Source organism: Meriones unguiculatus, chromosome 6 (assembly GCF_030254825.1).
Source record: "Meriones unguiculatus strain TT.TT164.6M chromosome 6, Bangor_MerUng_6.1, whole genome shotgun sequence".
Lineage (NCBI taxonomy): Eukaryota > Metazoa > Chordata > Mammalia > Rodentia > Muridae > Meriones > Meriones unguiculatus.
The window spans coordinates 55,679,943-55,696,603 of record NC_083354.1 but is presented as its reverse complement, the minus strand read 5'-3'; the positions used below and the strand labels follow the sequence as shown (position 1 = coordinate 55,696,603).

The 16,661-nt window shown below is 44.2% G+C and overlaps 1 protein-coding gene across 2 annotated transcripts in view; it reads left to right on the top strand.

The window, feature by feature from the left end:
* Positions 1-726: 726 nt before the first annotated feature.
* Slc9a9 (solute carrier family 9 member A9) overlaps positions 727-16,661 on the top strand; it is a 540,735-nt gene continuing 524,800 nt past the window's right edge. Inside the window, exon 1 of one of the 2 annotated variants that reach the window (XM_060385517.1) lies at positions 727-1,293. In XM_060385517.1, the coding sequence (XP_060241500.1) occupies positions 1,119-1,293 (175 nt within the window). In that variant the 5' untranslated portion in view covers positions 727-1,118. The remainder of the gene's footprint in view (positions 1,294-16,661) is intronic. The other variant, XM_060385518.1, reaches the window with a different exon arrangement.

Genomic DNA, 16,661 nt, shown 5'->3' with positions numbered 1-16,661 from the left:
CTCTTCCAGACTATGAAGTTAGTCTTTTTTGATGGACCTGGAACTCACAGTGATCCTCCTGCCTCAGCAGGTCGGCATGCCCATAATAGTATTATGTGTTTGCCAGGAAGCCTTTAGTATTAGATGTATTGTTTTCACAGTGCCTTGGGTTCTGCTTATCAGTGATTTACGCTGTAGAAATGGAATCCTGCTCCTATCAGAATAGAAACGCACAGAAACACTCCTTCCTTATTAGCATGTTAGAGACGCAGGGAGTCCACAGTCTATGTGGCCACATGATGATTGATTAAAGGCAAGGAAATCTTGATGTTTGTCTAGGAAGCTGAAGCAGTCTAAGTACCACTGTCTTGAACACCTCCCTTTCCTCTTCCTCCCCACTCCCTTCCTTCCTCTGTTCCTCCCTCTGTCCCCCCCTTCTCTATTTCTCCTTCTTTCTTTCTTCTTTTCCTTAAGAAATCCAAATACCATAGTTAAAGGAATGGCCCTAGAAAAAAATTATTGTTATTATTTTAGCTGAAGTTCTACTCTGAGACTAACAATCATAAAAAGTGAGAGAATCATGTGTTGGATCTGTGCTTCTCCATGTCAGAAATGCTCCTGCGAAATGACATCTGTCAATCCTCCTCACATGGGAGGCTCTGGTGGGAGGGGAGAAACCTGAGGAGGTGAAGGTAGGGGTTTGGACTTGCCCTTTTCGATCTGGAAAATACTAATGCGCTCAGTCGAACTGTTTTCTTATCAACCTACAGTTTGCCAGTTACACAGCCTGAGAAATCATGCTGAAACAGGATGGCCGCGAGTCTAGATATTAACATCTTGAAGGCAGATTGAACCTCCGTGAACGATACCCTCCACAGAATGAATCATTTAAAGACAAGTCTTCAATGATGAATCCACCCTCTGGAGTTTGAAAAGAGACGAGGCTGCTTTAAGAGAGAAACAGGAAGTTGTAACTAGAAGCCGTCTGAATGCTAAGCCATTTGAATGCCCGTGAAGTAGCAACAAAGTAGCAGCGTTTATTCCGAAATTCTGTGGGCGCCAGCCCGTCCCAGGCATCCCTCATCAGAGTGCTCATCCCTCATCCAGGGATTTCTCTGAGCATCACGGTCGAGTGCAGAATGGCGGGGCAGCTTCGGCTTACGTCAGGGAAGGATGAAGATCATTTTCAACACCAGGGAGCGGTGGAGCTGCTCGCGTTTAATTTTTTGCTCATCCTTACCATTTTAACCATCTGGCTGTTTAAAAATCATCGATTCCGCTTCTTGCACGAGACTGGAGGCGCGATGGTGTACGGTGAGTGCGTAAGCGGTGGGATGGGATGTGAAACTTGTTGCCTGGGCTTAATTAGAGACTTGCTGCTCAGATGGCAAAGTACAGAAAGTGAGGAGAAGGCGCTGACTGAAGTGTCATTAGCTGGAGGAGAGGTGCTGCGGCGTTAGGGACGCTGGAGAGGAGCGGGAGAGATCCGCCTGGTCACCGAGCGGCTGTCACAGCCCTGTTCTGAGGCAGCGCGTTCTGAGTCTTTGACAGCTGCAGTCCTTTGTCAGGCGGGGAGTCATGGAGCACTAGTCACGACAGCGGGAGGTGATGGCAACGTAGTCAGAGCAGCCAGAGGAGCGGCGCAAAGTTAACCAGATAGCTCCGGACTGCGTAGAGAAAATACTCCTTCAACTATCTTCAAGAAGAGATGCTTGTAGAAGCAGACACAATTGTGGGAATAATTGCATCCAAACCCTTTCTCATCCTCTGAGCAGTGTTTTTAGCTTCTGATCATAAAAGTGTTAAGCCAAGACTTTCCGATGCAACACTTTCCATTGCTCAGCCTGATTTTTATAGGATCTTGTTTATAATACCTATTTGTGCTTTCACACACCCCCTCTGCTTCTGCCTTTTCCCTTTTCTTTCTTTCTTTCTTTCTTTCTTTCTTTCTTTCTTTCTTTCTTTCTTTTCTTTTTTTTTTTTTAATTGACAGGCCTCACTCTGTAGCCAAGGCTGGCCTGGAACTCACAGCCATCCTCCTGCCTCATCCTCCTGGGTGCTGGAATAGTAGGTATAGGTAACCACACCTGATTCTTTAAACCACAGGGGAAAAGTGTTAGGTTTAGGTTTAACCTCCCAAAATGATACTCTTTCTGTGCAAGTCACCATGCCATCCACCTTTTTTGAGAAGTTTAATAAAGTGTGATTATGTAGTCTATACAGACTAAACCGGATTACCTAGGTTTTTTTTTTTTTTTTTTTTCAGTAGGATACAGGACTGAGCTGGTGCTGAGGCAACTGTCTCACTTCCAACTGGCTTCACTACTTTCATCCCACCTAGTAGAAAATAACAACTTCGAATGCAATGGAAACAGTCAAGGGGCTGTCAAAATGCATGGCAAAGAACATACTTTTTGGCTTTCCCCCCAAAAGCCTCGAGGCCCTTTTGTGTGTCTGAGGTCCAGGGAAAAAGATGAGTGCACATTTTACGTGTTAAGTGTGTGTGATGCCCTGCTGTTAACCAAGCACTGCCCTGAAGGGAAGGCATGAGATATCCCATCCTTAACTAGGTCCCCGGTGAGACACTTGAGCTAGAGGACAGACGTTTAAGGCCCAGCAGTGCAGTTTGTTTTCAGGCACCCAGTTCGGAGCAGAGTTAAGTTCCTTTGTTTTGAAAGTCACACAGCACACAACGCAACTTTTCGGGGTGGGAGCTGAACTCAGAAGAGACAGGCCTTCTTTAGAGAAGGGCTTAGTGCTTTCAGAGGCAGAGATTCAGACATGAGTCATCTTCCCTTTCTCCACAATCGATTCACTAGGCTCTTTCCCTATCTCGGGTAATAAATAATCAAAAGGATACAGGATGTAATCTGAGAAGCCAGTTGCAGGGCCATCCTTAACATCACATCAAAGGGCTGTGCATACTTTGCCGATACAACACAGATTTAAGATTAAGTCCCTGCGTAACAAACCATAGAAATGAGGCTACAACCGGAATTCAAAGTGAATAAATTGTAAGTGATTAATAATAATACTGTTAAAAAAGTTAAGTCTTTATTAGAAGGAAAGATTTATCCACCTCCTTACACTTACTTAAATTATAACTTTTTTAAAAAACCAAATTTCTTCCCTATAGTATGGATATTGTTTTATTAAAGTAGTTAGTTTGACTGAATTAATTCTTTCTTTCTTTTTTGTTTTGTGAGACAGGGTTTCTCTGTGTATCCTTGGCTGTTACTGGACTCACTTTGTAGACCAGGCTGGCCTCAAATTCACAGAGATCAGCCTGCCTCTGCTTCCCTGAGTGCTGGATGCATCCAGCTGACTGAAGTAATTAGATGTGGTTAATAAGCAGGCAAGATGGTCCTCCCCAAGCTGAGCAGCCAGGCCTGGTGGTCCTCCATGCTCCATGTGTTTTCATACATTTCAAGCTGTTAATGAGGTTCTTATTCATTTTCCAGGGTAGACTCTGAAAATAATTCATCAGGATGGCCTCCATGTAACCTCTTCCAGGATAATCAAAATGCTATACTGAAGTGCTTAATGCAGACTTTCTGTCAGAGATGTAAATGAAGCAGACAAACTGAAAAAAAAAAAAAAGGAATTCTAAGAAACTCTTAATAGTAAGATGGAGAGAATCCCACACACCCAGTCCTTGTAAATGAATATGAAATGCACACAGTGGAAAGGGACCTTACAGAACAGAATCCTCACTTTGCAGAGGGCGTAGGACTTAGATGCAGGTCATGGTATTGGTTGGGTGCTGACCTGGGGCTCAGCATGCCTTTTAATTAAGGATGTAGAGACAGTAATAAGCAAATGCCTTCAGTGATATTCCAGGAAGTGTGTGTATGGGGGGGCGTGGGTGGTAAAGAAATGAGCAGGTGCCAAATACATGCTCCTGTTGTAAACCCACTAAGGGCTGGCCATCTGGTTTTCTTTTCCAGGAGGGTTTGACAAATTGAAATTTCGGGGTACACCCTTGCTGAATCTAGGAAGTCATTGTTTCTACAGTAGTCTGGCTAGAGCCATAATGAGGACCAACGAAAAAGAAGACAGACTTAGACACTTTAATTTTCTTGTTTTGTGAAGACCGACAGACCCCTTAGAGTAGACTGTGACAGCGCCCTCCCCCCCACAGGCTTGCCAGGAAGCACCTTGGATGGTTAGTAGCCTTTCCTTTCAAGCTCATCAGTGAATTAGGCCGGCAGCCCCTACCTCTCTGGTTGCAGTTCTCGCCGTCATTGTCTGTTTGCCCCTCTACTGAGAACAGTATTTTCTTCAGGCACCACCTTTCCTGTGTTTTGGCTTCTCTGCAGGCACACTGGTGACCTGTGCCAAATGTCTCTTAGAAGATGTAATAGATGTTGATACATTTAATCAGTGTACCTGGGAATCCAATTTAAAAAATTCTAGGGATCAGAGGCTTAGAAAATGAACAGTTTAGGGGATAAATGAGGAGCAAGGTGACCAAGCAGAATGTTGAACTGTTCTTTCATAATTATTGCTAGAAACAATTTTCAAGTTGTTAATCTTAAAATATCATATTCAGGGTCATAGATGCCAAGAGGTTTCCTCTGTGTTGATTAGAAATAAAACTAAGGATCCAAATACAAGTAATTGCTTGTACAAAAAAAAAAGAGGTTTTTCTCTCATTATTATGGGTCATGAGATGCTTTTAAAAATTAGCAGCAGCATAGTAGCGATATTTTTGCTTCACCAGGCATAGTAAAAGGAAATTGTCATTCCTGACATCCTATGGCTCTGGTTATTTCAAAATGGAAGAATAAGCAACAGTAATAATCATTTAAACGGGACTAAAAGCCCGAATGAGCGTTAATGGTAAAAATATTGATTGACAGCAGCTGGGACACTTAGTGCTGCTTATTTGAGGCATATATTTATCCCCTCAGTGTTCATGAAAGAGCACTTGCTATTTGGTTCCTGATAGCATTAAAGAGTCCATTGGTTCTCTCTAGGGGCTGTCACATCTTGTACGACATTTGTAATGCCATACCTTTAAGATTAGGGACAAAATAATGCAAGCATCTTGGAGTCCTACCTTTGATCTTACTATCATCTAATGTAGATACTGCCCTGAATTCATGTAGAAATTTGATCATCATTTAGCAAGGACCAAAGAAATCCCAAGCCTCTATAGTTAGACTTTTGGGTTCATTCAAACCTCCATAATATTCGCACCTTTTCTGATCCTGCAAACACATTCTTGTCTACAGTTTAATAGGGCGATTTAATTTAATCAACAGCTAGTTGTTTTTTTTTGGGGGGGTTAAAGAAACTATAATTATAAAAGCGTCCTTTCCCCAAATCTTGTGTGGGCATTGATTTCATCCCAGCTCTTCTCAGAAGTTACCAGCTGAAACTGGATTGCTGGACGTGATGTGTCTCCACCTTATTGGTACAGTTTGGCTCTGTCCCAGCTCAGCCTGCACTCCTGACAGACAGACCCATAGGGGATATTCATCACCACATCCCTCCACATCCACCTGAGTGTTCCTTCTCAGGCACTTTGCCTGCTGAAACCTGACAAACTCTGTAGAGAAAGCAGCAAACACCAATGCTCCTTTTTGAGGTCTAGAGCTCTTAAAGCTGCTGGGTTTTGTTTTATTTTATTTTTCCTCTCAGTAACTGTATGTATTGCTTTATCACACGATTTAATTTCTGGTCTGAGTTTGCCCATCTTGAAACGGGAGGAAATGAACTCTTTGCTAGCTTCAACATTTCTCCAGAATTCAGGCCAAGACAGACTTCAGTCAGACATCTCAGAGCTACTTCTGTGAAACCCAGTAGCTTTCTTTGTGGATTCAAATAGGTGATCGTGCCACCTAGTCCTGTCTAATAGACACAATTTCACTTAGCATTGATTTCCCACTCTTACTTCTTCTGGGCTGGCTTTGATTTGAATTGGGTGTTCGGTAAATCTCGGTGATTTCCTACTGGAAAAGTGAAGTGAGGAATGACTTCTCACAGGAGTTGGCGATGGCTGTGCGCATCTCTGTAGGGCCCCTTTCTCGCCAAACCTTAACTCAAGGCTCTACCTTAACTCAAAGGATCTTTGGGAAGGGTAGTTAGGATCAAGAGTCCAATATACTCAAATTGTCCTCTCTTGTGTTATAAAAAGATTGATGTGGGCGCTTCAGGGATCTGCCCAAGGTTTTCCACACTGAATGGTGTTGGCTAAATTAAATAAGTGGAAGAAATGAATCAAGAACATTTTGTCTCTACATAAGGTGTTATATTGGGGCATGCTGAGGCAAGAGGATCAACCTAAGTTTCATTTCATATCACCCTGATTTGCGTAGTAACTTATTGGCCAGGGAAGGGTAGGCAGTCAGGCTCTGCTGCAAAAATCAAAGAGGGAAGGATGTTTTTTTTTTTAAGTAAAATCATCTCTGTATTCTAAGTACACCTGTGTACTGTGCTGGGGTTCTGAACCTTCAAATGTGTGGGGCTTTGGCTTGGCTGCGCTGCTGCCTCTTCATTTTGCTCCTTTCAGGTCTTAAGGGCTACTGATAAAGCACACCAAGAGAAGGGGTTTATGACTCAAACTATTATCTAGAGTCTAATTAAATTAAACGTATGTGGTTAGTGACAGGGAGTATTAACATTTGTTATCTCTAGAAGCTGATATATAATAAAAAACTAGTTAACACAAATAGTATGCATAATGCAAAATTTACAGTTGTGAGGACTTTATATGTATCAACTGATTCATCGTCACAACAGGCATTTTTAGATAGGCAAAATGGGACAGCAGAGAATCAAGTGATGTGTCTGATGCTGCACAGGCACTTGAGGCCATGTGTGGGCCTCAAAGCTTGCCAGTTTGGTTCTGTGTGGCTTCTTCATATCATCAATGTGTGTGTGAGTATGAGCATGTAAGTATATGTGTGCACAAGTGCATAGAGAAAAGAATTTGCATTCATGCTACAGATGAGAAATTCAATACTCAAAGACACAGAGTGACTGGCATTTGCGGGGCTGTGTTTCAGACTCAGGGCTATGACACCTGTCCTCTTCCACCTGCCTCAAGCATTCGCTCTAGAACAGCTGTTATTGTTTAGTAAGGGTTTATTCTTTCCCAGGCAATGGTACCTGTGCTGAATAGCTTTATGCCAACTTGACACAAGATTAAGTCATCTGAGAGGAGGGAACCTCAGTTAAATAAAACGCATCCAAAAGATCAGGCTGTACACAAGCCTTTAAGGCATTATCTTAAGGAGGACTGATGAGGGGAGGGCTCAGCCATCATGGGTGGTGCCATTCCTGGGCTGGTCATCCTGGGTTCTATAAGAAGGCAGGGTGAGCAAGCCACGAGGAGCAAGCTAGTAAGCAGCCTGCCCCCTGCATGGCCTCTGCATCAGCTCCTATCTCCAGGTTCCTGCCCTGTTTGAATTCTTGTCCTGGCTTCCTTCAATGGGGAACAGCTGAGTGATACGGAAGTGTGAGCCAAATAAACCCCAGCTCCCCAACTTGCTCAGGTCATGGTGTTTTTTTTTTTTTCTTTTTTTTTATCAGTTACATTTTATTAATTCGGTATCCCAGCCGTGTCCCGATCCCTCATTCCCTCCCAGTCCCTCCCTCCCTCCCTCCCTCCCTCCCTCCCTCCCTCCCTCATCTCCACCGTGCCCCTTTCCAAGTCCACTGATAGGGGCACCTCCTCCCCATTCATCTGACCCTCTTTTATCAGGTATCTTCAGGACTGGCTGCAAAGCCCTCCTCTGTGGCCTAACAGGACTGCTCCTCCCTTTGGGGGTGGGGAGACCAAAGAGCCAGTCATTGAGTTCCTGTTAGAAATAGTCCTTGTTCCCCTCACTTTGGGAAACCAATTGGTTACTGAGCTACCACAGGCTACATCTGAGTGGAGGTTCTAGGTTATACCCATACATGGTCCTTGGTTGAATGTCAGTCTCAGAAAAGACCCTGTGCCCAGATATATTTGGTCCTTGTGGAGCTCCTATCCTTTCCCCATCAGACTAACTCCCCTTCTTTCTTATGATTCCCTGTACTCTGCCAAAGGTTTGGTCATGAGTCTTTGCTTTGAAAACACTGCTAGTTAGAGTCTTTCAGATGCGCTCAGTAGACTCCTGTCCTACGTTCAATGCACATCCCATCTGTCCTTCTAAACGAGGATTGATCATCTTACCCCATGTCCGCTCAATTGATTATCTTTTTTAGGTGTATAGATTTCATTATGTTTATCATATCTTATAGGTCTATATAAGTGAGTATATCCCATGTTTGTCTTTCTCCTTCTGGGATATTTCACTCAGAATGATCTTTTCTAGATCCCACCATTTGCCTGCAAATTTCATGATTTCCTCCTTTTTGATTGCTGAGTAGTGTTCCATTGTATAAAAATACCACAATTTCTGTACCCATTCCACCGTTGATGGACATCTGGGTTGTTTCCAGGTTCTGGCTATTACAAATAGAGCTGCTATAAACATGGTTGAGCAAGTGTCCTTTTTTTGTACTTGAACAAACTTTGGGTATATACCTAGCAGTAGTATAGCTGGGTCTGGAGGAAGCACTATTCCTAGTTGTCTTAGAAAGCGCCAGATAGCTTTCCAGAGTGGTGGTCATGGTGTTTTATCACAGTGATAGAAACCCTAACTAAGACAGTAACTTTGAGCATTCGAACATGTACAGGCTGTGCAGAGTTGGGGGAAACACTTTTCAAAATCCACGCTCTCGGATTTGGGTCAGCCCTGTGCTCTAATCAGAGTGTGCCCGTTCAGTCAATGGGGAATCGCTGTGGCCAGGGGCAGCTGAGTCCTTTTCTGTAGTGTCAAGAGCAAAGTGCTCAAGGTAACCCAGTAGAAGCGACATTGTGACATCACATTCATGCTACTCAGCTGGAACCGGGGTATCCCAGGGAAGGTGACAAGGCTGCCCCCAAAACACCCACCCACCCACATCTCGATTCCTCTACCTTGCCAACTGCCTCATTTATCTGTGTCTTAAATATATATGGACGTCAGAATGTGTGTGGTGGCTGCTTTACGTAGCTTGAGAAAGGATGTGAATCATAAAAAAATAATAATAATAAATGGGCTTTCATCATCTGTGAGTTTGATTGAATTTAATTTTTGGAAGAGTCTAAAAGATGATGTCTTTTATCTCTGGGGCCTCAGGACCCTGAGGGCTTCGTGCTGAGTCTGTGGTCTGTGATCTCAGTTCTACCGGCTCTTGGTGGGAACTACTGTCTCTAGTGTCTCCTGTATGGTGCCTCTCACAGCCTGAACTAGCAGCAGCCTCAGGGAAAGGACAGTGACTAAAAGCAGGTGGCTGGGGGATCAGAAATACTGGGTGGTAAAGGTGTTCTTCCAGGTGACACCCGTGTAATCACACGCTCTAGTGCTTCAGGAGGGAAAAAATTCAACAGGTAGATGCTGATTTCATTTTCTACGATCTTCTCCACCCCACCAGGGTGAAAACCATCTCCCTTCTAGAGAGCCCCTTTTGCTGTCTACGTTATTCTACTAAGGGGAAAATGGTGGATTGTTCTGTGTAAAACCATGAAGTAAGAAACCATTGCTTAGCCAATACGTATCTAGTCAGAACCTCTTGTCTCTACAGTTCTGCTGACTTCCTCTGAGCATGATCACAAGGAAGGATGTTGGCCATAAAAAGCTGGTGCCTGAAGTCATTTCCAGGGAAAATAATCTATAATACATGTTAGAAATCTCAACAATCAGGACGCAGAGGCAGGTGGATCTCTGCGAATTTGAGGCCAGCTTGGTCTTCAGAGTGAGTTCCAGGACAGTCAAGGCTACACAGAGAAGCCTTGTCTCAAAACAAACAAACAAACAAAACACAAAAAAGAAAAAGCAAAAAAGAAAGAAAGAAAGAAAGGACCCAGGGAAATATGTGTGTTAGGTTGCAGGTATATATGTGTGCATGCATGTTGTGTGTTACATATGTGCACACATGTGTTCATAGCATATTGAGTGTTGTCTAATATATACAAGATAAATATTTTGAAGTTGTCCCAAGGGGAAGAACGTCATGGATGGTTCTCCAGCTGGGTGGGTGTGGGGACACTCAGGCTGCCACAGGCTAGTCCTAAAATTATCATTAAACTGTCTTATCCACACAAGGGCAAGTCCATAGTGAATAACATGAAGCAATAAACTGCATCTCTTTTAGCAACACCCACACTCCGCTTTCAAATTTAGAATGTTGGTGGGAGGGCAGGGAAAAAACAAAAGCCTTAAATAACAGACAGCACAGTATATATATTGTTTTACTCTCCATTTCATCCCTGACTAAGCTCAGGGCGAAAACTAAATTACTAAGCAGGAAGTTGTCGGGAAATGCATTTGGACATCGATACGCAAATCTTCGTCATCTCTTTAAAGGAGTGTGCGTACCAGGACATTGATAAGTCCAGAAAAGAACTTTCAAATAAGAAGTTACAAGTAGAGGGAGGGAGGGCAGATGGGGGGGATGAGAGAGGGAGCTACAGCTGGGATACAATGTGAATAAACTGAAATTAATAATAAATAAATAAATTTTTAAAAAAAGAAAAAAGCATCAGAGACGTAGTTAAACACCAATGCTTAGAAATGTCTACTGCTTGGCTTTCTCAGGCTGTCATGCTCTTTCCTTCATCGATGCCCTCGCTGGCCACCCCTGCTGCCTGATTGCTCAATAGAGTGGTGCTCCTTTATCTGTGCATGCTCTGGCCAGCAGCTGTGTGCCTCATCTTCTCCAGGGACTGAACTCTTGCACATCCCTAAACTCCCCTGAGAAGCTTCCTCCAGTGCTACCAGGGCTTGTTGGTCTTTACTTTAGATTCTCTGGCACCTGACACTTTAAAAAAAAAATTTAATAGAGTTTTCAGTTGTGTTCAGGACTGAGCATGGAGCCTAGTATCAGTACTTTCCTGGCATATACAGGACCTGGGTTTCACTCGGCAACAAGTGACAGAAACCCTTGTCCCTCTCCTCCCCTCCTCCTTCCCTCTCCTCCCTGTCTTCCTGTCTCTCAGACTCTCCTATGATGCTCCCTGGCAGAGAGCCCCAAACTTGTTAATGCCAGAAATAAGGTCACACTACAGAGCCAGTTGTCAACAAGGAGGAAAAAGATGGTGCCTGGAGCTGAGACTGAAGTAAATTTACCTTGGGCTGTGTGGGGATGGATGGGTAGCCAACGAAACAAAACAAAACAAATGCAAAACAGGGCATCCTCCATGTGTGGTGTGTATGCACACGATATCAGCTACTGGTGAGGAGCTGGCAGGAAGATCATGAATTTGAGACCCTTTCGCAAAACAAAGAAATACAACTCTGTTAAGTGAAGGCAGAGAAAGTTAGCAAATGATAGTTTTTACCAGACATATCAGGTAGCGAGGCTTGGGAGGATCAGCTCCAGAACTCAGCTGTCCTGCAGTCTTCATGTGTGAACTGTGTGTGCATGTGGCTTCCAAGTTCTTGTAAACTCCATTCAGCACTTGAGTGAATGCTGTGCAATATAAAACTCACACCCACCCCCGGGCTGGCTGTGCCCTTCATCTCCTGGGAAGCACCGTTCCTACAGAACTGAGCAACAAGGGAGCTGCAGTTGTGCTTTGCCCTGCTGTGGGGCACTATGTGTGGCCATGTAAACACAAAAGAGCCTATTGGGATATGTCTGTATTTTGAAGACCATCCTGTCGTCTGCTTCCACTTATGAATTTTTAAAAATATTAAGGTCCCATCCGTATTTCCCTAAGCAAAGCCTTGTCAGATGTTTCTGTACCATATTGAATATCTGCCATCAGGATGCAGGGGACTTGGCTGTGAAATGAGGTTTATAGTGAGACAATTGCAGTTACCTTATTTGTAGAAGACATTAGCATACCAGAAGGCGAGGGAGGAAAAGGCCAGCAGGCTCCGTCATCTTCTGTCTGTGGCATGCGTGTAGAATAAAGTGGGCAATGAAATAAGAGAGAATCCAAATGACAAGGCTAGTGTCTCTGAATGCTCCCTAGTGGGAGCGTCCCTGAAACTCTTTTCTCTTTTCATCATCTCTTTTTTTTTCTTTCTTTCTTTCTTTTTAAATATGTTTCGGTAGTTGTTGGTTTGACACAGAGTCTTATGTAGCCCATTCTTGCCTTGAGCTCTCGATCATCTTGCCTTTCTCTCAGGAGCTGGGATTATAGGTGTGTGCAGCCACGCATCGCTACCTCTTTCCTCCTTCATGTCCTGACAGGGTGTAGCTGTGTTCCTGCCATCTGCTAGGTGACAGTTATATAGAAAGTTTTTAAGGACGGGAACATCACAGCATTTGCCGAGGTTCTCCTCTGTGACACTTTAAAAACCCCTGGGATTGGACTACAGAGCAGATCCTTTTCCTGGGGACTTCAAGGGAGTTTACACATTGGAAAAAATCCAACTACGAGTCTGCCTAGAGTTTTTGTCTTTTGTGGAGGAGAGGAGACGCATCACAGCACAGAGGCTCTAGCTTTAACGGTGTCATTGTGTATTAGAGGTCTGCGGAATGGGAGACTAGCTCTTAACACTGGGCGGTTCCCACTATGTGGGCTGTGCTCAGGCGAGTGAGCTCTGTGGGCAGGGCTCTGAGAGAGCGTAAGTTTGCCAAGGTGGGACCCAAGCACCTTTTGCAGGTACTGGGAACTCTGCCAATAAAGCTCTGTAAGGGGCCTGGGTATAGCTGAGGAAGATCAGGGCTCCTCTTCCCACCTAGCGGTTCAGGCATGACCATTCAGACTTGAAGAAACCCTGATGCTTTGTAATTATAGACTGTCTGAAAAAAAAAATGTTGGTCTCAGAGAAGAGTTCTGAGTGCTGGGACAGATCCAGGTTTCGGCTGTGAGCACGTGTCTGAGAGGTGGTCCCTTACTGAGGCAGGGTAGCTCTTTTGCTTGTCTGGTTTTCTTGTTTTCCAGCGGAAATAGTGCTTCTGTGTTCTGCAGCCATCGTGGTTAGTCTTCTGTTCATCTGTGATACGGTGACAGCTTATTTCTCCTTTATCCCTTCTACTCATGATTTTCTACTCCCACGTAGTCTTGCCAGTGCAGCGTGTCAGCTCACCATGCCAACTTTGTGTCTCCATGGGCCCAAAGCTCTGAGTTTGCCTGTGAAAAACAGTGGGAGGCTGTGTGGGAGCTCCTGGCCACTGAGAAGCAAGGACTGTCCAGCTGCTGTTCCTGCAGCATGGGTGTGTCAGCCATGGCGCCTCTGCAAACTGCCAAGATTTGATTCCTTCCAACACTTGGGGTTTTGCAGCAAACTTTGGCTCATGTGTTAAGCTGGATCCTATAAGAAGGAAGTACTGGAAGAGATTAACTACAGAAAATAATTTACTATGGGAAGCTTCTTTGGGAGAAAACGGGAAAGGGTTATGGGAACTCCAGGATAGCTCTCTGTCTTTGATGTTGGGGTAAGATTTATGGAGAAAGAAGAGGAAGAGAGGTTGTGCAGGGGACCTTTCTCATACACTGCAATTCTAAGAAAGGTTTGGGAAAGTTATGGGGAGATTGTGCCTGTGGCTGTCCTTCAGAGGGGTCTCCAGAGACTTGCCTTATTAAACACACTGGGCACAGACACGGGCTGCGAACAGGGTATAGAATGACTCAACATGCATGTGCTGATAGATCCAGGGACACAGATGCAAAGGCCATGCCAACTTTTTTCCCCTCAGAGGCATTTTCATGACTAATACAGCTGCCTACTGTGTGCTGCAAATGCCTTCACTTACTTCAGGGTGATTCTTCTTGAAGGCTGAGACTTAAACTGGTTCAGGACTGGACAAGACCATTTAGTTTTTGAGGCCTTATGTGAACTTAACTATACCAACAAGTAGGCATTTGTTGTTGTGGTAAGGACTTGCTCTTTCTTTCTTTCTTTCTTTCTTTCTTTCTTTCTTTCTTTCTTTCTTTCTTCTTTTTAACTTATAGTGAACCCACTGGAGAGGACTTTATTTATTCTTCATTCAAGTCACTTTTTGAAAAAAAAAAATATTAGTTCATTTACTTTACATCCTGATGGTGCCTCTTCCCTTCCCTCCTTCTAGTACCTCTACTTCCCTTCCCCTTCCTCCCCCTGAAAAGTGGAGCCCCCCCAGCATATCAAATCACACTAGGACCAAGTACATCCTCATCCCCTGAGGCCAGGCAAGGTAGTGATCCAGGCCAGGAGGAAGTGATTCAAAAGCAAGCAACAGAGTCCATGCTAGGAACAGTACCTCCCCCCCACTTCACTCTCCAGAAACTCCACATGAAAACCAGATCAGCCATCAGCTGTGTGTGCAGGGAGCCTAGGTCTAGATCATGCATGCTCCTTAGTTGATGTCTCAGTCTCTAAAAGCCCACACGGAACGAGGTTAATTGTCTCTGTTGGTCTTCCTGTGAGGTTCCTGTCCCCTCCAGGTCCTTCCATCTTTCCTCCAACACTTCTACAGGACCCAGCTCTGCCCTGTGCTTGGTTGCAAGTCCCAGCATCTGTCTCTATCTGCTTCTGTTGTGCCCAACTCGTGAGACCCCCAAAAGACCACCAGGAGTCAAGTCTGTTGCAAATCACACGAGGATCTTTATTCAAGCTTAAGCTTGGGCTGCCAATCTTCCCTGAAGCAGCAGATTAGAAAATGAGGCCCCAAGTCTCAAGGGGGCAGAATTTTTAAGGGGAAAAACCACAAAGTGGGGAATTCCAAGCCTTGGCGTTACAGGGAAGGGTAAGTTTGGGTGGGGGTTAAACAAGCGAAGTGACCTTTAGACTAATTGTTCCAAGCCAACTGACCAAACCAAAAGATATCTAAGATATCTGTAGGATAGCCTGCTGGGTGGACAACCCATTAACATATTCTGTGGTATTTATGACAACCTGTGGGGTAGAGGGCCAGGTGGCCCTTCTTGGAACCCAAAGGTGGGGGCCAAGTCACTCCAAGGACAGTCAACTTAAGACAGAGTCCAAGAAACAAAATAGAGCCACTCCTGCCACGCTCAATTCCTTCACTGCTAGCCAGAGCCTCCCATAGGACAGTCAAGTTAGGCTCCTGTCTGAAAGCACAGCAGAGTATCATTATTAGTGTAGGGGTTGGCCCTCTGCAGTGGGGTGGATCCCAGGCCAGGCCAATCATTGTTTGGACCTTCCCCCAATCTCTGTTCCCTCACCATCCCTGCACTTCCTGCAGGCAAGGCAATCTCTGGTCCCAACAGAAGTCCCAACTTGGCAGTGAAACATATCACTTTTGCTTACATGCTATTGATGTGATCTGGCCAGAGGCAAGGCAGCCAAGAAATAGTCCTTGGCTGAGCAACCCCCTCCCCTAACAGTCGTGCTGTAGAGAGAGCTTGGATACGGATACACTTTCTACTGACTGTGTGTGATTCCCGCTGCTACCCAGATGTGCAGCCCAGACCCTGCTCACTGTCTAATCAGCTCATCACAATAAAGACTCATGTGGCTTTGTTCTCCGTCTTTGCATTATTCAGTGCCTCTCTCTGTAACTGCATGCTTCCCAGCTGCCCTTGCACAGTTCATGTTGTGTTAGAATTTTCTGCTTCTGAATCTTCAGTTTATACAAACTCAAGGTCATCCAGGCCCAAAACTATATTTTTATTTTAGACATATAGGTATGTAGAACAAAATATTTAATTAGAAGTGTCTCATTGGTAAAATGAAATGTTGAACTGGGTGAGCTGATGTGCACCTGTAATCTCAGGACTTAGGAGACCGGGGCAGGAAGGTCAGAAATTCAGGTTAATCCTTGGCTACATAGGGAGACTGAGGCCAGTCTGGACTACATGTGACCCTGCCTAAGAAACAAACAAACAAACAAACAAATGAAATAAAGAGCAAAAGAAAAGAAATGCTACTAGATTATAAAATTCACCAGCAAGAGATAAAACCTCCAAAAATTGAGTTTGAAAGAGTAAAGTTGGATTATTTCTCCCCAAACAGATACATCAATACAAATTTTAAATCAAGGGCTATTTTGGGTCTCTAAAGCTCTTTTCTCCCCTTTTGTTAATAAATTCATGTTGAAAAGGTTTATGGTGATCTTATAACCATGAATATCCAGATAAATTTTAGAAACTTAGAAATCAAGTAAAGGGATATTATATCATGAGAATCCATGTGATTATGAGCAAGCAAAACTTTAACTGGAAATTGTTTGAAAGTTTAAGAAAAGGTCCCCTGTTGCCTGACAAGTGGAACTGAATTTGGTAGCTGGAAAGGAAGCTGCTTGATCCAGTGGCTCAGCCGTGTCTCTTAGGAGCCTAAGTCCATCTGTACCTTGGACCTGTGTCCTTGGACCAAATCTTCTTCTGTTGGTTCCCAATACCTGCTTTAAAATTGGAGAAGTTATTGCTTTGTCATAAGCTCAGGAAGAGAACAAGGCCTTCTCTCCCCCTGAGCCTGAAATATAAATGAATCCTGTTGGTGTGAGGGGGGCAGATCTCTACAAGACAGGCCCTCCCCAGGAATCCAACTCCTGTATAGCAGGCTTTTTTGTGTTGCCCACAGAGCAAAGGTTCTCTTAAATACTTTGAATGGATAGTAAAGGTGGATATTGCCCCTCCAAAGTCGGGGATGAAAAAGAAAACATGAAAATATGTTCTGAGTATTTAGGCAACAATGTCGATGACTCATTCCAACAACATACTCCAATGGGTTAATAATACCTGTGAGCAAAGAATTTTCAAACCAAGC